At 33.8% G+C, this 19,696-nt stretch overlaps 1 protein-coding gene and 1 non-coding gene across 4 annotated transcripts; both read right to left on the bottom strand.

Annotated features, from left to right (window-relative positions):
* Positions 1 to 3,054: 3,054 nt before the first annotated feature.
* On the bottom strand, positions 3,055 to 3,127 carry Trnav-cac. The gene has a single exon. It is a non-coding gene; the product is annotated as a tRNA-Val (tRNA).
* Positions 3,128 to 10,081: 6,954 nt separating this feature from the next.
* LOC108742203 (ras-associated and pleckstrin homology domains-containing protein 1) lies at positions 10,082 to 19,696 on the bottom strand. 3 transcript variants are annotated; one of them, XM_025975124.1, is made up of 10 exons: positions 19,612 to 19,696; positions 15,053 to 15,198; positions 14,739 to 14,986; positions 14,434 to 14,668; positions 13,990 to 14,375; positions 13,623 to 13,933; positions 13,274 to 13,440; positions 13,040 to 13,180; positions 12,730 to 12,965; positions 10,082 to 12,670 (listed from the first exon to the last, which is right to left on the bottom strand). In XM_025975124.1, the coding sequence occupies exons 2-10, from the start codon at positions 15,174 to 15,176 to the stop codon at positions 11,507 to 11,509; spliced, it is 3,012 nt and encodes a 1,003-aa protein (XP_025830909.1). In that variant the 5' UTR covers positions 15,177 to 15,198; positions 19,612 to 19,696; the 3' UTR covers positions 10,082 to 11,506. The 3 variants fall into 3 exon arrangements, with proteins under 3 accessions (XP_025830909.1, XP_025830908.1, XP_025830910.1); XM_025975123.1 differs by having other exon boundaries at positions 14,723 to 14,986; XM_025975125.1 differs by having other exon boundaries at positions 15,053 to 15,263; positions 19,612 to 19,690.

Genomic DNA, 19,696 nt, shown 5'->3' on the forward strand with positions numbered 1-19,696 from the left:
TGACTGCGTCTCTGTAAATTGTAGTCTCATTGTCAATTTGGCATCAACTTTATTTTTCGTGATGAATTAAATAAGTATAATGTGAAAACGAGACATAATAATATGGTCCAACCTGGTACATATACCTGTATTCGTATAAGTTAATGGTTCCCTAAAGCAATTTAAAATTCGGCTGCTGCATTTCAAGGCCTCGAAGAATTCAGGGTCAAACACTACTCGGTGTTGCTCACCTATAATATGTATGTTACCTACATATGTATATACCCCCGCTACGTGACAAGACACAAAGAAATGAAATAATTGTTTTTTGCTAAAACAATTCATCTACATATAATTTGTAATGGAACAGGGTAGGTAATTGTAATACTTTACGAGGATTGCGCGTTCCCTTTTAGGTTTACTCTCAATTTACAATATACCTATAATCTATCTAATTAACGCATTATGTTTTGTTTTCGACACTGTTATTTATATATATATATACATATATATGCATATATAGGTGGGTACCGTTTATTATTATTATTATTATTATCAATCATCAATATTCTCCCATTTACTTTAATAAACTGTCGAAAATAATCGAAAGAAGATTTCAGCGAAATAGGTATCATGCAACAATTTTTACTTGTTCTTATTGTTGAGGGTCGTTTACCCTCTTTCTTCTCCTTTAGTATCCGCTGTCCTAAAGCAGCGGGGTTCTACCCGATAACTTTCAACTGAACTATTAGAGAGCGGCAAAGATAAAAGCTAACAACAGGTTTTCTCTATAACTGTTAACATTCTTCTTCCATCCGTCTTTAAGTTTGAAGCCTATTTTATTGGTTGAAAGGAATGAAACTTTATAATATGTACTTACTTAGCTTAATAACGCACACAATGAACAAAAATTAAATTTTATTATCTTGCCCCGAGATACTGAAGCTGTTTGTAACACCAATAGTGTACGTACCCAGTAGAGGGCAGGCATTAAGGGGTACCAATTTTTGTTGTAGGTAGGTACTTATATTCCATTTCGAATTCCATCAAAAAAAATGTTTATCCTCGTAAATAAATATTCAAGCATCGTCTTCAATTCCCTCGTCCTATTGTAGTATATGTATCTTAGGTAGTTAATTTTAATATTACTCGCTTTTGAAAGTTCGCAAAGTTGATTTACGATTAATCGTGAGCTTATTGGTAGTTTTCGTAAGTAGGTAAATACATATTAGGAATACATAGCATTTTTCTCCCGAAGTATTATCCGTATTTGCCGCTTGTCCAAAATAAATGTAGCTTGCCGGATAAAATATCTATACATCATATAGGTACTCTTCTAATAATAATACACGAATTTCTTTATCTCTCGCCGTTCATTTTCCGCTCATTCCGCGCAGTAGAAAACACGAAACCGGAGCTCAACGAAAAGTTTTGTGCATAGGTCAGGGCTAAGAATCTCTTATATTCCTGAACTGAGATCATTAACTTCACCCATATAAGAAGTCGTAGAACAACGTCGTCGAAGGTTACTGTCGCGTAAAATGGTCAGCTTTTTTCTATTATAAATAGGTACAAAAATTACAACAGTAAACAAGCATTAACACAAAACAAATCTATAATTGATTCAATATGGCTGTTGTCTAACAGTCGAATTCCAGATTCATTCGCTCGTAAACAAACGATCGACGACAGGAACCCCAGAAAATACACTTAGTTGTTTTATAATTTTCCAGAAAAGAAAATATATTGTCAAATGTGCGTTTAACTCGGCCACCGATAGTTCTGTCTCCAAATAACTTTATCAAAATCTAGATACTTGCAGACATGAAAATTAAAAGGAGTTTAGTGGAACTGAACTAAACAAAACACTACAACAACTAAAAATTCCTCATAAGTCGTTTAAAACCTACAACGCGTTTCGACACTCAAGTGCCATCCTCAATTTAGACTCCAGTTAATCATAAAGGATAACGCAAATAACAAATAGGTTCAATAGTTGCAAGTACATATACGAGAAGTTTTCAGTTTTCCTTAAGAAATAAATCAAAATACTACTGTTAGTACATGAAATTTCTTTATATTTCTATTATTACAATAATAATAAAACGAAATTAAAGTTTAAGAGCTACAGTTTTATTAAAAAGGTTTTTTATAGTTGTTATTCTCGTTGATATATTTTTTAAATTTCTAAAATTTTAAAATTCAGTTTTAAAATTCGCTCTCTGAGGTAGGTAATTGATTATTATTACTATAAGTTTGTATTTTCTAGAATAACTTTACTTTTAAACATACATTATTTGAATAATCCTAGGAAATAGATTAATATTTAATGACTTTAGTACTTTGCAGGAAAATTCGAATAGGGAATTCGTGTAGCAATCAGATATCGTTAGATACGATACCTATGAAAGATTGTTCTCAGAAAGTTAATTTGTATAAAGTATTTTGGAAATTTTAGGTAATTATAAGTTTCTGCTAAAATTTGTGGATAAATGTATAATGCCCATACAAACATCATTTTATGAGCTAAATTTCCAAATGAACCTTATAATAACTTGTACTACCAAATAGTTACACATTTTTAATAATACGTATTTACCAAAATTTAAAAAAAAATTTAAAAACTACTTTACTTACGATTATGTAAACGGAATTTAAAGAAACTTTCTTATAAAATGTGAATACTTACTAATTGAATAAAACAGTAAAATCCAAAATTGCATATAAAAACGTTTAAGTAATTAAACACGTTTCAACACATGATATTTTTTATCTTCTATAATATGTATACATAATATGTAGTGTAATATTTAATGCAGTTCCGCAAAGTTCCGTTTAATTTTTTGATTTTCTTGTTTCACTAATAATAATTGAATTAAATTCAATGATTAGCGAAACAAATTAAAAAGAAAATATGTACCTATTTCTAACATAGTTTAATAAAACTAACAGTAATAACGAGAACTTCATTTCTTAGAACACATTTGCAGAACTTGGGCTATAAGCTAAACACGTAATTTAGATTTTTCAACATAAAATTTAAACATCATAACAAGAGAAACGCAAAAAAAGATATGTTTCCGCCCGGGATCGAACCGGGGACCTTGTGCGTGTGAAGCACACGTGATAACCACTACACTACGGAAACTGCTTACAGTTTGGGACACTGTAGAACAGATAGAAACGGATAACTCTTATCGTTATAAATATAACTATACAGGTAAGGCAAAAAGTACGTACACTGAACTTAAAAATCACACATTTCTTTGTCGTCATTTTTATGCTTTCTCAACCACGACTACTTAAAAATACAACCTGCCTTCCTAAAAACTATCGTAAACTAATCAAAAAACTTTCAAAATCTTTTAAACAAAGCGTAACACCCCTCAAAGACTTTAAATTGCATTTATTTGACTTATATTACTTCATCATCTACCTATATTCAACGTTGGCGGAAGGTACTTGTAAATTTATTTGCCTTACCTGTATAGGTACCTATTATAAAGTATAAATTCAGGAAATATTTCAGAAATAACTGCCTTTCATGTGAATGATGTTGATAATATAATAAAAAAAATCCATATCACCATGAAAATTTGACAAACATTTCATGCGCCTAAGTATTCAGTTTTGCCTTTTCAATTTTTGACATTTCTCAAGTATTCGACAGAAAATGGTTGGGAATGTTATCATGATAAGTTCGTTTTTCGAATTTTAACTTTTTTAAAACAAATTTCTAAAATATCTTTGAAAAAAGTGAAAGTGAAGAAGACACATCACAGATTCTGATATAAAACATTCGTTGAAGGCAGAGTCAAAGTGAAATGCGTGTTAGCATATACCACCACCAACATCTCTAAAGCCTTCTTCTAGGATCAATACCTTGGGGCAGTAGCGCTGGACGGAGACCACCAGAAAACCTACCTACTTTACATTCTAAACTTCCACTGCCTCAACGTACCCTCGCCTGTCGCCCACTACGCTTTTCAATACAACTCTCTCATTCTCTCCCTTTGTTGTTCTATTACGGAAAAAGTACCTATGAGCAGTAATAAAAAGTTGTAAGTAGAAAACGAAAGAATTACCTTTAATAAGTACCTAGCCAATCAGGGATTAAACAAATTATAAAAAGCTTAAGAATCAATTAAATATTTATTTAACAAATTGATAGAGATGTAAAAGAGTGACGATTGGATAAAAAGGAGCAAGCAATCTGACAATAATTGTAACAAGTCAACGTTTTCCAGTACCTCACGTAGGGAGGCACGGTGCGGCGGCGAATCGGCATTGACCGCGCGTGCTTTTGGCCATGCAAATGAAGTTAGTGTCAAAGGGGCTGCTGCTGTTGCTGCTGCTGCTGTTCTATGGAAGGCAGAGGCTCTGTTGTCGGGAAGCAAAGGAAGGAAGGGGTTGTCGTAAAGGGACGGGCGGAGGGCCAACTTCGCACACACGACTTGTCCGCTATTGATTAAGGACGACCGCGGTCCAGCGGGTAATTACCCCCTTTATCTGCAAATCCCTTTCCACTTGCTCTTTATCTACGCCCTCTACATATAACTAACAACGGGAATAGGAAACTATAATCTCCAACATCGCTACAACTAGTTACTCGCCAATTCTATACTCGTATGCAAATGTCCCTTCCTAAATATCATTATAGATATTTATTTATTATGTTTTATTAGTTCCACTTTATGTTTTGCTTCTTCTCAACATCAGTAATACATTAAAGTCTCAGCTCCAGTCTCAGCTTTAAACTCGTTTAGTTTACTTCTATACTTCCGTTAAAATCGATTTGTTTGATTTTCTTGTCTTACTAAACAAATTAATTTAATTGGAAAAATTGTTCAACTAAAGACACGCTATGAGCGTCAATAACAGTAATATACCGATCTATACGTAAATACAATACTTTTATGTCGTATAACGAACGAATAAACGGGAAAGACTATGAGCAACCAGAGCGTCAAGTAGTACCTATTATAGGGGAGTAACTTGAAACTGTAGCAATTGCTTAGAAGAAGGGAAGCTTCAGGAAGAAAGGAGAGAGAGACAGAGAGAATTTGCATGTTCCCCTGCTATCTGCTGATATATATGCGCCCTTATCTTGCTGTGTCCACCCCATGACCAAACGGAGCTAAAGTTTAATTTATACGCCACCACTTCGAACGCGGTGGTGGTGCATTGTCACATCCTATACATTACATCGTTCTGTTATCAACAGTAGTCGTTAATTTGAAACACCGAGAAAAGCGAAAATTAAAAGGCGGAATGCCTTTGTAAAATTATTTACATAGATTTGTTTAAGATTGGCGAATAGTACTGTCCTTTGTATACGGCAAATTATAACAAATATGTACATTTTGTGTATAGCACCTAATCACGAATATAACGTGTAATACTCGAAACATCGATCAACTTTCTTGTTGTTTTTGAGTTTTCTCACCATACAGACACACGCTCCTTTCATTTGATAACTTGGCAGATTTACGTCAGCAAATGGGGGTGTAGTATCAGGCAGCGGTGCGAATTTCCCCAGTAATGTGTATAGATATACTTCAATTCTTACTTTTGGTATAGAATGATATTATACCTATATGTATTATTATAGACGTTAGTACATCCGTACGAACAGTCCCGACGTGAAGAAGGACTTGTTAGAATTACTCATCGTTAGACGATATACTTATACGTATGTACGTATTCATCCGTTCGCTACCTGAACCTTCCCGAATTTATTTCTTTGAAGGGGACTTGCCTGATATCTTTTTTCGTTTTCTATTTGTTAAATTCGATTCCAATAGAGAAGAAGAGTTCGTACAGGACAACGCATTTCCTTAACAAAAGATTTTGAAAGACGTGTAGTAGAATGCAAGGGGTACATCACGTAGACAACACAACGCAGCCCAACCCCTTAACTGCTCAAGATTTATTGGTTAATCGTTGCATATTTACTTACCTTACTTACCACTGACGTACATATTTTATTTTTGGTTATATGCTTTTGATGATGATTAAAAAAAATATAAATGTGCGATACATCACAACCGACTGCTGTTTTTATTAAATTTCTACTCGAGAATTTCTTCTCACAAATAATATCGCCAACGTTTACTAATCCAACTTCAAATAGCCTTCGATTACATTAATTTATAATCAGAATAATTGCGTAACTATAGTGCGTATTTATGTACTTGTAAATATAATTTAATTTTCATCCTTTGTAATTACTTACCTATCGGGTAGCCCGTTGAAAGCCCAGAAAAAGAAACTGAAACAGATTTATGCAGGTCTGGAATAGGTGCATAGTGAATGCAGGTACATAAGGAATACACATAACTTATGTATGTACATTCTAGGTTATACTTACTTATACATGTTTCGGAAAGGTAGGTACCTTATAATTTTTATTTGTTTCAACGAACTTATTCGGGTAGCCGGACATAACAATACAGTTAAATTTATGCCCGATATTGTTACAAGAATCCCTTGTATCCTCTGCTGACCAGAAGCTAGCTACTACCTTACCTGGCTTTTTTTTAAGCCCAATCGGAAATGTCCGATTTGATCTAGGTTGTATTAACTCTACAAAAGATTACATTTCAATTCAACTTAGTAGAAGATCCGTTTAACGAACATTAAAATGTAACTGGACTGGTATTTTCTGTTATTTAAAAATAGAATGCGTTATTCTCTTATGATAGGAACAGGATAAAATAATACCTTATTATTACATGCTGAACATGCATTTTACACCGAACGATTATAATGTTGTACCATATGTTCCTACTAATGTTTACGATATTGGATACTCAAGATATCTACTCGATAATGATATACTGCATCAAAAGGTCCAGGATTAACGATTCTCCTTCTTCAATGAAAACCTGGCTAGGTTCGCGCTCCCTGAGGATGACCGCGCCAATCGCAGCTGTTAGGGAAACGTCGGATAAACGACTCCATCGATGTTCGCGCCAAAGAAGGAGAATCAATTCTAGACCACGACGATAATGCCCGAATATCGAGCACTATATAGGTAACGCCGGCCTTACAAAACCAATTACCACTTTTCCTTAATTCTCTTTTACCCTATGTGACTCTTCTTTTTATTAAGCCCCATTAATTTACATGTTTAAACAATAAACTGCATTTAAAACAAAAAGAACGTACCGCAATTAGCCACAACTCTTTCAATGGGTTCGTGTTCGGCTCACAATGTAAACAGGTGATTAATATTTTTTTTATTCATGGCGATTAGACAATATGTAAAAAATACGTAAGGACCAATGTTTTGATACAATGAGATGATAATTTTTTTATCTGGGGGATAATTGTAAATACATGTTACCGCATAATATTATTATGTGCGATGAACAGATCACAGCTTGGCTCCGATCCGATCCTTTCTTCGAAGTTTCAACGACTAATCAAAAGAGAGGAATAAGCTGGACAAAAAGACGAGGAACCGTCGAACAATCGTACAGAGAGAGTGCATTATTGTGACATGCAAGTGGTGTCAAAGATTTTTTTAAAATATACGATAATGTAATTAGCGTAAATTTTAGGTAAAATTAAAATAAAAAGTAATAAAGAAAGCAATCAACTACGGCAACTTCTTTACAAAAAAGGATTCGGCGGGCAGACTTATTAAATTCGCGGGCCAAGGTCACTGCTATGCATCCGCCGAAGAAAAAGAACCAAGGTCGAAATGCGTCTATTTCCAACAGAAATGATCACCTTCTTGTAAATACATATATTATTGCTAATTACCATTAACACCATACGTAAATGATTGTACGGCGATTTATCTATCGTATTATAAGAACAATACCTTTGTAACACCTGAACAGTATCTGCACATATGTACGAATACTGAAGATTCCATTCTTTTAAATAAGTAATTAAAAAATGAACGTTCCAAGATTTGAACATTACAAATTAAAAAATGTAATATGGTAATTTTTTATGAACGGGCCAACTCCAGTTATAGGTAATATGTGTGCCAATAGCCAACGATTTCTATTTTTCTAAGAACGTTGTATCAGGTTCAAGAAGTTAGCTCCGTCTCAAGGTTGATGTGTCTTTTTTGTGTTATTTGCAAATTTGGCAGACGAGTTTAAATTTCCTTCGGTATGTTAACGAGTTTCGGATTTTTAATTCGTTTTGTTTAGAAGATGCCGTGGTGCAACTCGGCTCTTTGTTCAATCGAACCATTGTAGGTACTGTTAGGTATTTATGTTTGTATATTCTTTTGAGACTTTGGAAACATATACATACCCATTTACGTGTATGTAAATTTGTGACATAAGTATCATATACAGGATACCCAGCGATCGGTATGGCGATTCAAAACTTGAAGAAAACCCTCCGATTTTCTGCTTTTTCAAAGTTACGATTTTTTTTTTTCATAATTTTTGCCCACCTTTCTAACTAGAATTGTGGTAAGTCGTTAATGGAACCTGCGAATGTGTCAGATAGTGGACGAAAAACGAATACGTACCTAGGTTCAATTACATATAACGTACTCTCGGAAGTTACTTCGATAGGTATTGAGATCCGCAGTCACCGTACTAGCGGCTTTGGTCTATAAGGCTGGAACGCCTTGTACCTATTATTTTCGTTAAGTATTACAGGATGAATTAATATAACCAATTAGATAGTTACTCTTCGACGTATGATTGATAAATCACATTATATTTTCAATCTAAAAAGAGACATTAAAAAAACGAATTAAAAGTCCCAACCTCCCCCCAACATTATTTACGACTTATTGTGAAGCTTTCTTAAATCTTTCATTTAGAATTTTTTGTTTTCCATTCATAGGTAACTTACATGTATGTATGTATGTATTGTGAACGTATACTAGACATACATATTTATGTACATTCTCATAAATACAGTGTAATAGAATGGTAACTGTAACGGTATTTAACCCAACCGACCCGTTTACATCCATATTTTCCATTGGGCAGGTATAAGTCAAAAATAATACATTATTCAAAAGTGCAGTTATACAAATTTTGTCGCAAGACCAGCGGAGCGACAAGTATTCAAATTGTAATTAAACTTGTATATCCATTTCCATCTTTCCATCAACCCTAAATCGTATATGTACCGGTCCGGTCAGTAACCACGGGTCAAGGGACCACTAGTTTTTAAATGCTTTAGCAGGTAGATGGGTGTACTCGACTTAACCCTTGCCCCGTGAAGGTCCCATCTTAAATTGATTCCCCCTATTTAATTTTCTTTTAGACGACCGACAGACCCCCTTTTTTTATTTCCGTGTTCCTGAACTACTCTACATATCTAATAAAAACGCATAAAATAAAAAATGAAACGTAAAACGTTAAGAAATCCGTTTCAGAAAATTAATCAATATTTTAATGAATTCACTTCGGACAACGAAAGATTTTTTAAATTTCTTGTTTGCACTGCGTTAGAATTGCCTGTTGCCAACGTTTCGATCTTGATCGCGTGAAATATCTTCAAGGCTCTTCCGCTCTCGACAGATGGTTTGAAAAAAAATAACATCTGACGCGACGCAAACCCAGAATCTTGAATTTTTACAATTTTATAATACTTAATACAGTTTAACTCGTTTCAAATTTTTAAAAATTATTTTCATTACTGCGAGCTACGGCATCAACTTTTATCTATATTTCGCCTTTTGGTGTAGACTTCACAATATAGCTTCACAACAAAGGGCATTTTTGAGTGTCCTCTAAAATAAAGCGGAGAAATAGATATTGCCAGAGCTAATAAATATAATGTACATAATGTAACGGTCCCTATACTGTTCTTAATACGTATTTATTTTTACTAAAACTGTTGATAATTTTTTTAACCCGTATAAATATATGAGCACTATTTCGGACTAAACAACTACTTTGATACGTATGGACATAGCGGACATAGTCAACGGAAATTAAAAATATTAACGATTTAAGAAAAGTATATTATTCAGCACCTACAAAATAAGACTTCAGAATTAGGGCGAACACAATTTTTACACAAAATAACTTACTTGGAAGGGTTTTAACAATAAATGTTTATTATTATTCAATGCTGTTATCTACTGCAAATTTGTTCGAATGATTTATTTTAAAAAATTACGTGTTTACTTACACGTCTCCGTAAAAAATATTTATTACCGAGATACTTTAAAGTTCGTAATAGAAATACAATAGAGGCCGGTGCACACGGATGCAAATTATGCGCTTACAATTAGACGTGTAACGTTCGGTAAAATACATACAACAGACAGAGCGTCGTTACAGCAATTTATGGGTACAAACGGAAACGGGCGTTGATTGACACTGAACAATCTCCTAAAATAATCGGAAAATTATTAAAAATTTTTGCAGAATCCCCTCCAAGACGTGGAAATAAGCAGCAAAAAATGTTTATAGGATGTTTCCGGTTCTTCGGTGTAAATCTAAACGACTTCATCGAGTTGAACTGAACGCACCGTACACTGCGCATACTTCAACGACCGTGTGCACCGTTACTTAAATTTTTTTTATCTACACGGCGCACTATAAAAAAATAGCTTAATATCAGAAGTAAATTATTAATTATACAATATCATATTTGAAATTAAAAAATATACATACACATTAATTTAATTAGATTATATTTGTTTATCGTTAAAGATTTTAATTTGAACTGAATTACCTTGTATAATAAAATAATCAAATGGAGTAAACTCTATGTATAGAGGTACTGGGAAATAAAATAACTTATAGCAACAGTAAGAAAATACCAGTCAAAGTAAAACTTTTAGTCACTAGATATTAAACAATAATATTTACAGGTTTTTAAAATGTTTTTCAAAATAATAGCGATAAGTTTGAAGAAGAAATAATAATTTACAAAAAAGCACCGCTGTTTCTTCATAATATTATAAATATCGACGACTTACATTCTATGTTTATTAACATGTACGTACGTATGTATGTATCGTATATACAAAAGTAGTAAAAGGTATAGAAATTGATACATTTAATATATGTATGTACCTATATATATATATATATATGTATATGTATTATAAATGGCACAATTTTATTTTGCGTGGATTACAAATATCTAACATCACAATTCATTTTTTATATGTATATCAGCAAGTACGTGTATAATAATAAATGCAGGAAAACCATTTGAAAAGGCAGTAGTAGTAAGCTTTTGCGAGTTTCTCTACTTAAGGACAGTTTTGGGCGTAATGTTACACATGCTCCAAGCATTACCATAAGAAATGTCACATCACAAGTTGTACAATCAATGCAAAAGTAACAGAATAACACATTCACTTACCCCGTTATGAACCTATCTAGTTTTGAAAATCGATAAACTAATGTTAAAAAGAAAAATAATTTACTTAGTTCTACGTAAACAAATAATTCATTCTCAATTCATAAAACAGTAACAGATTCTATCAATTAATAAGGTGTCACATTTAATTGTACGTATCCATTGATTGCACTGATTAGTTTTTCTACAATATCATTTTTTACTTGACACTAATTAATTAATGGAGTCGCGGTGTAGTTAATTGAGTCGTTTCGCTTCGTTTGGGTGGTGGTGGAGGCGGTCTTTTATTCCTAATTATAGAATCACACATCTTAACTTCTTTACGAACATTATGATTAATTGTATTATTGGTCGCGTATTCTGTCACGTTTTGCGAACTATCTCTGTAAACGTTCTCGTAAAAATTATAACCACCGTAGTGTTCTTTAACCCATTTCGAAACGCTCGACTCCTTGTAATCAGGTAGGAACTGAGGAGGAGGATCTCTAAATCCTAACACTTCATGAGGCGTCGTTGTGGGCTCCAATTTGCACTTTTGTGCCACTTGCCACTTCTTCTTCATAACCCTTTGTAAATCTTTAAGGAAATCGGTTGGAGGTTCCACCAATTTCTTTGGACTTGATAATCTTGTAGTTTCGGATCTTTTCGGGGGCGGCGGCTTCTTAGGTAGCAGCAATGGCGCCTCTTGCGAGGGTATACTGAAGCCGATGACCCTTTTGTTGGCCTTCTTGGGAGTATAGAACTCTTGAAAACACACCTTCTTTTGTGGAGTTGGCGAGTTCGTGTTAAGTGTGGGGCGTGTTATTATATTATTCGTTGAGATTTGTTTATTTACCGAGGGTGGTAATGCAGTCGCGGCACTCTGTCTCAAGGATGATCGTAAATTAATCGAATTATTGTCAAGTTGCAGTGGCAAAGTTCCACCACTCTGTTTCAGCAGTTGAGCGTACAATTTTTCGTTTTGTTCGCTATCTTCATTTTTAGAAACGTATTTGTTGTCGGACATTGAAACTACTTTAGGCGAATCCTGTTGATCATTAGGCTTTGTTTTCAACATAGTATCAGTCTGATTGCACTGGTATGAAAGGGTCAGTCTTGAACTTAACGGGGGCACTTTCCGTAACGAATTGCCCATATCACAATTTTCGGTCGGTGGAGGCGGCAACGACATCAAGGATAACTGACTACCGGTCAAATCGACTACCTCGAGGACGAGCGGCAGTTCTAACGGATTCGGAGGTGGCGGTAAACTATCAAGTGACAAGTTTGAACTGTACACTTCCGGAGGCGGCGGAGGTAACTGGTATGTCGACGACGTTTCGACCATAGAGTAGTTGTCGCACACTTCAGGGGGAGATGGAAGCGATATGATAGAGTCGACCTATACAAAGGAAAAAATACATACGATTTCGGAATTAAATACACAATTTTAATGTTTACCATGGACGTTTGAACTTTTTCTCCGCTTATTAGCGAATTTGGACTCAAAAACTCCTCTTCGGTAAATAAAGGTTTATCACGAATCGGTGTACCGCAAAGGGGTGTGGAATTGTTGCTTCGAATGGATTCCATGGAGCTGGTGGATTTAAAGGATTGTTGCCTCTTTAAAGTGCCACTATTAGACGAATCTTCTGTTGAACTAGATTTTCTCCTACTTTGTCTTCTCGTTAACGTACCTGAATGTTACATTAAATTACAAAAAAAGTCTGTAAACCTTAAAAATTAAAAAAAGTATGTGACAATTTCATACCTGTGTTTGTATATAAAACAGGACTGGAAGAGGGTAACTGATCCTTTTCCACTTCTCTTGTTTCGCCGACTTCTTTTAACTGTCTCGTTATATTTGTCAAAGGCAAAGACGGTTTCATTGACGGTTTACGTTTAATGGTACCTGAATATTTAAAGTATGTTATTTTCCAATAAAAATGGAGAAGAAAACAAAGAAACAAACAAACATATGTATGTAATACGTATAAATACTCACCCATAGGAAATTCAGACTCAAATGCAATTTCACAACTGGATGGGGCACTGTCAGACATGCAACCACTCGAGCTCGAACTACTTGCTCTACTGTGTCTGCCAGAACTGGCCTCACTTGTTGCCGAATAAGTTTCACTCGGAGTTACATATCCTTCGCTACTGCTGTATCTAAAATCGATTAACGAAAAATAATGGAATATTGCCGAGAAATACGATAATTGACCGGTAAGAGCTCAAATCGATAATAAAAAATACATACAATTGTTATTAATAAAAAGGTATATTAAGTACTCAAAACTACTATTACAGATAATTAGATGATAAAAGTTGAGTAGAATGAATTGAACTACCCTTGGGTCGGGGTTGTAGCACTCGATTGGACAGATATCGAGCTCACAGAACAACTTCGCGCATGGGCCAGTTTATCAAGATCCTCTTGGGCTAATTCGTCAACGAGCATTCGATAGTTGTCCATAAGTTGACGGCCATGTTTAGCTACTCGTATTCCGACGACCCACTTTTCTAACGAGTAAAAATCTTCGGCACACAAATATTTAATATATTTTGACGATTTTGGCTCTTGTAGTCGTGGATGTTTAATAGCAAAACAATAATCAGTGGGGGCTTTGTATTTCTTTTTCCACCCTAAACCGTAATACACCTAAGGTAACGACGATCGATTAATAAACCACTTAAAGAACGTTTATTCAAACTTACCTGATTGACATCGAAAGTAGCTAAGCACATTAAATCCTTCGTTGTCTTCGATTTCTCCTTTTGAAAATAATAAAGCCCGGAAGCCCTTAATACGAAGTGATACTTTTTCCAACCTTTTTTCGACTCAGACTTTAGGTAAAGCGGTCCCTCAATATGAGGTATACCTTGATTTCCGGAACGGAAAAAATCTTCCAATAGTAAACTACGCAAGTGTTCGTCATAATCCACGGCATCTTGTTTATCTGTGTTGGTCAGAAGAAAATTTTCCGGATTAATAAAAAGCTTTATTTTGTCCGATCTTTCTGCGAAATATATTTTATTTTTCGAATCTCTGGTCCACACCATCAAATTTTCAACTAACAGCTCGTGATCTTCATATACTCGTTCTGAAATTTAAAAATTTTCTTTATGAGATAATAGTAAAATAAGTAAGACAAACTTAACCCATGTAAAGGTCGGGAAGATGTTCTACAATGGTCCATTTAGGATCCATGTGGACATGATTTTTGTCCGCCAGAAGTCTCGTTATGTAAGCACAAGTCATTTTTTCGTCAACCAAAAGCGATTTTGCCGAACCATCGACAGTAAAGACCTTAACAAACAATTTCTGAATGTTGGCTTCCTTAATTTTCTCCATAGCCATTCGAATTTTTTCGGCCTTCACCTTGGACGCTTCGTCCTATCGAAACGCAACAATTAGCAATTGGGATAATTACTTTAAAAACGGAAATACATTTATGTATATATACCTGGGTACACTGAGCAGGCAGCTGTAAGGTACTTGGTTTCGGACCACTACCTCCACTGCTGGCAGAAGATTCTCCAGACAGCATGGAAACGGTGTCGCTAAATGCAGAATCGTTGTCTGGCGAATCGGTACGTAAGGAAGAATCAGTCTTGTGAATGAGATCAGTTTCTCCAGAGTCCATTTTAATTCTGGGGCCTTCCGAATGTGAGCGAAGGTGAGTTCTTGATTGATGCAACTGCTTCTGAGAGCCTTTAAAGGAAATTTATTAATGTTATTTTACCATCTGTATGATATATATACGTTCCCTTCTCATACCTGATAATTTATTTTTATTGTCAATGCTTTGTTCAAGTTCCTTTTCATATTGACTCTCGAGAGCGCATAATTCGCCAAGAATGGCGTCGAGATCGACGTCTTGAGAATCTTCCAGGTTGGCCATTGAAAATCGATAACTGTCAATTCTAGGAGTACAAATATCGGCATGGGATGGTTTAAGATTATTTGAAGTATTTAAATTGTTTAATCCCTAAAACATTCAACAAGTAACTTTTTACATACGTAACTGTCATTACTTAATATACAATAAACATAATCAGCCTTCATACATGCATATCTGCATTCAAAATTAGTTTTATATTTAATTAAATTAGTTATTCGAGGTATTTCTTATCAGCATATATAAAACTTATAGATAGATAAAAGAACCTACTGGAATAAAAAAAATGTTATATATATCTCCATAAACAAAAACAAAATTATCGTATTTATCTAGTTTCAAATATCATCTCATTGTTTATAATAATTCATAATTAAACATTATCTCCTACAGCTCTACATGGAATTTCCCTTTTGCTTTTAAAAACAATACTTTATTATTACATACTAGTAAAACGCAAAAGAAACATTAAGTAAATAATGCATGTAAAAATTTATTTGTATATAAAACATTCAAATTTGAATTTCCCATTTAGTTGTTACTATAAGTGTTTTTTGTACCTACATCATGGTGATTTAAATGTTTTTTTTTTCACAATCCAAAGACAGATCTGACTTTTCAGTTTTAGAAATGCTTCATTTTCGTCTATTACGGTTTCTATTAAATTTTTCCTAGACAATACACATGCACATACACGTGCGCATATAATAGACGTACATTTTCATTAAAACAACTACCTGACGAAAAAAAAAACATTATTTCTACTTTAGGCCAAACACTGGATCAATGTGTGAAAACGTGTTGTTGAAAACCACCAAACCCCCCCCCCCCAGATACTACTATTGAATATCTTACAGCATCTACGATTATCTACTTATATTAGAGTAGCTAATCGCAAGCAGTGATTATTGATGAAACAAACAAGGCGACACCCCAATCAGAACAGAGAATCCGTTCGAAATATGATCCTGTCTATCCCAGTAGATACTGCCACTTCTGCTATTATTACGATTATATTACAATTCTACTATATTATTATTACATTATAGTTATGTGTATGCATATTATGGTTTAATTTTGATGAAACATGCTATTAAATATTCTTAAAACGAAAAATTTCAACAAAGAATTTATCACATAAATTGTACGTATGTAAGTATGTATGTGCTATGTTTTAAAAATGGTCCATTAGCCGAAACTATAAATTTTAGAGTTGTTCAATACATTCTTCGTTGATACTCTTTCTTTTTAAAATTACAGAGTACCCACACTCTGTATAGGTACATATGTATAATTATTTTGCTGCAAATCAGACAGAAATAGTCGGTTATTAGGGACACGTTCTAGATATATACGTGCAATACATTTTATTTTCACCCCTTAAAGATTGAGTTGTTGAATCAGCGCTGAATTTACACTAGGGGCTAGTGCCCAGAGCGGAAAATTCCCGTAGGAGGCAAAATTAGATGCTTGACTTTCTTTGCGCTAATAAAAATTCATAAAAAAATGTGCATTTACAAATAAAGCTGTTACTTCTTTCAATATTTGGGCAGAAAGTATTCTGATAATATTTTGTGTAGAATATGGGTAATGAGAGCGGCATTTTTATGGTGCCTAGGGCGGCATTAAGGGAAAACCCGGAACTATATTGAGTAGGTCGTCAGGATTAAATTTCAAATTTAAAAGTTACGCAAACTGCAAGTTACATGGTACGAAAAAATCTTAAGAATCGATAAATAAATATGGTGAAACTATCAACAACAAAATATTTATAAGTCCTATTGCATTCACCGGTATATGTGCATATGTATAAAGATGTAAAAATAAGTGCTATATACGTACAATCGTCTTCAGCTATTCATACATACATATCACACAAGTGGAGACTGAGACGTGTTCGGTGTAGGAATGAGTCTCTTACGTTCTGAAAATACTAATTTTGTCCTTCCTGTTCTTATTCGGAAATGCAAATTCAACTGATTTCCGTTTCAATTATTGCAAAAAAGGTTCAGAAAATAACCGTTATTTCCTGCAGCACCTAGTACCTATTCACTTTTTAGGTACGTAGTATACATATACATAATGCGTACGTTACCACCATAATACTTTCCAGGTACCTAATTTTATTATTTTTATTTATTTATTTAGAGATGTTGAATTTACTATGTAAGATTTTCACAAATATGCGTCAAACATTTTGTTTTCGTCAGACACGAGTGCTTACTATTGAAGATAAAATATACATGTTTGTACAATATGTATGTATGTAAATAGATAAAATTATGACTAGTTCGCTAGCAGTAAATAACCAAATTGAATAAACCGAATAGTGGGAATCTTTCTCATTTTTTGGTAAAATGTTTAATTAATTTAATTAACAATAAAAACAAATGCAACTTTCCTGAAGATTCTTTTACATCATGAGTACACGACCGGTTCACTGAATCGTAACCGAGAGTCTATTTTTGTGTTTAAGCGCCTCCTCTGTAAGAAAGCGTCGTTGACCTTTTGGCTATATCATTGAATAAGTACTGACTTTACGGGATGTTATCGAATCAGCTCATTTATGTCCTCATACTCATATACGTACGTATGTACGAATTACGATCCTTTGACTAAAAGTGCCTCTTTTATTTCAATTATTATTATTGTTTTTTTTTTTTTTTTATTGATACACACTAGATTATACCTCAATTTTTGTTTTTTCAGATGTACATATGTATGTTTAATTTGTAGATAATACAAATTTATTGATTTTTTGCTAAATCACTTGCCTCTGCCTGACCAGGCCAATTCTTTCTACGTTGAAAACGTCACACGAAATATTTAATAAAACCAATAGTCAGCAATATTTTCTCCTTTTTTCTGTTATGCAAAGGAAAAGAAGAATTTTTCATTTTCATAAACCCAAAAATCTTACTTTTTACAAGTTTCATTCACTTTGTCGCATTGCGTGTAGAGATACATAACGATAAATTATTATTAATCATTAGTACTGTAAGTACATTTCTTTGTATAAATCTTATTCAGTGCTCGCACTCGGTAAGAGCGCAATTCTATTTGGACACACGTTTGGGTACTTTCTACAGCATTTTTTTGTAATGCAACCAAGACCGGTTTCAAAATAAAACTTCGCAATACATTGTCGATTAAAAATCTTATTACGATTAAATTGAAAACGGAAAGTCCGCCTCGTATTAATTTATAATAACAGTAACTGTATCGGTTGCGTCGTTGTGTAAAGCAGCTAACAGGAAACTGAAAATAAGTATAATACGTATAATAATAATAATACCCTCAACATCTTTCCAATCACAATAAACCGGAGAAATGTTGTTATAAATGCACACATCCTGGACGTATAGAAATAAATACTATCGGTCAAGTCACGGTCCGATCACAGTCACGTAAAATATCATACCCAGTAGTGACATACATTTCTCATGGCATATTGATTCTGTAAGAAACGGTCAAGTCACAGTCTAGTCAATTCACCACGGTATTTCTCTCGGACGATATTTTCCGTGCCTTGATCGATAGTATGAATCGGGCTTAATTCTCACTCTGCACCTAATCGGAAACAACTATGTCATTCCCCGAAAAAACTTATCGTCACTGAATTTATAGTGAAACATTTAGCAGCAAAGTTACTGAAACTAGTATTTTATTTTATGTTATTTATCTGAACTGTTTCTTCGTATTATTAGTTTCGAACTTATCTGTTATGGCGTATTATTGCCGTTCTATTATAATTAGGTGCGATGATGTTCACACATACATATATGTATGCATATACAGATAGGTACAACTTTTTATTAATGGATTTACGTACTAACAGTAACCATACAGTGTAACGTTATACTTGTTAAATGAATAACCAAGTGCACATTTTCCTTTTGCATAAAGCCGAAGTGGCGCCAATATTAGAGTAACAGCCTACTATCTTACGCACGCATGTGGTTGTTGTGTGAAGAGTAGGTACTTATATGCTTAAACGTTGTGTATACGAACATGTAATAGTAATTATTTACTTACTACGTATTACATGTATTATACGTACACACAAACATACAACACATACTAGCACTCATGATGTATAATTGGAAATCTTTGTCACATGTAATGCATAGGTATATTTAATAATTTATTAATATACCTCCAAAGTTTGTTATATTACAACTGTTCGCCTTAATATACCTAGGTACATGTGTTTGACGATAGGTAGTTTAAGATTGTACATAATATTTTACCATTCCACAAGTTTCTTTTAAATTTGAAAATTACAAAGTTTTTAAACGTTGATAACAGCAATAATCACTGAGAAGAACTAGCTAATGCCATCCAATATCAATATCTAAATATTATTTTTAAAAAATGGTAAAATATATTTATTTATAGATAAGGTACTTAGACATTAACAGAATTTTCAAAAATATACCTCTGTTAAGTTGTCCAATTGTCCCAGCCATTCATCCAGTAATTGCTCTGGGTCTTCTTGATCAGAATCGAAGTCGGCTGGGTTC

Source organism: Agrilus planipennis, unplaced genomic scaffold (genome assembly GCF_000699045.2).
Source record: "Agrilus planipennis isolate EAB-ADULT unplaced genomic scaffold, Apla_2.0 scaffold283, whole genome shotgun sequence".
In the NCBI taxonomy this organism is placed as follows: Eukaryota; Metazoa; Arthropoda; class Insecta; order Coleoptera; family Buprestidae; genus Agrilus; species Agrilus planipennis.

What these genes read in the sequence shown, in the direction of transcription:
- LOC108742203 (XM_025975123.1), bottom strand. Translation starts at nt 19,642, where the DNA reads ATGGCTGGGACAATTGGACAACTTAACAGAG. An exon ending in CAATAAAAATAAATTATCAG is followed by an intron (nt 14,987 to 15,052) that starts GTATGAGAAGGG and finishes TTTCCTTTAAAG; the next exon opens with GCTCTCAGAAGCAGTTGCAT. An exon ending in AAAAAGTTCAAACGTCCATG is followed by an intron (nt 12,671 to 12,729) that starts GTAAACATTAAA and finishes TCCTTTGTATAG; the next exon opens with GTCGACTCTATCATATCGCT.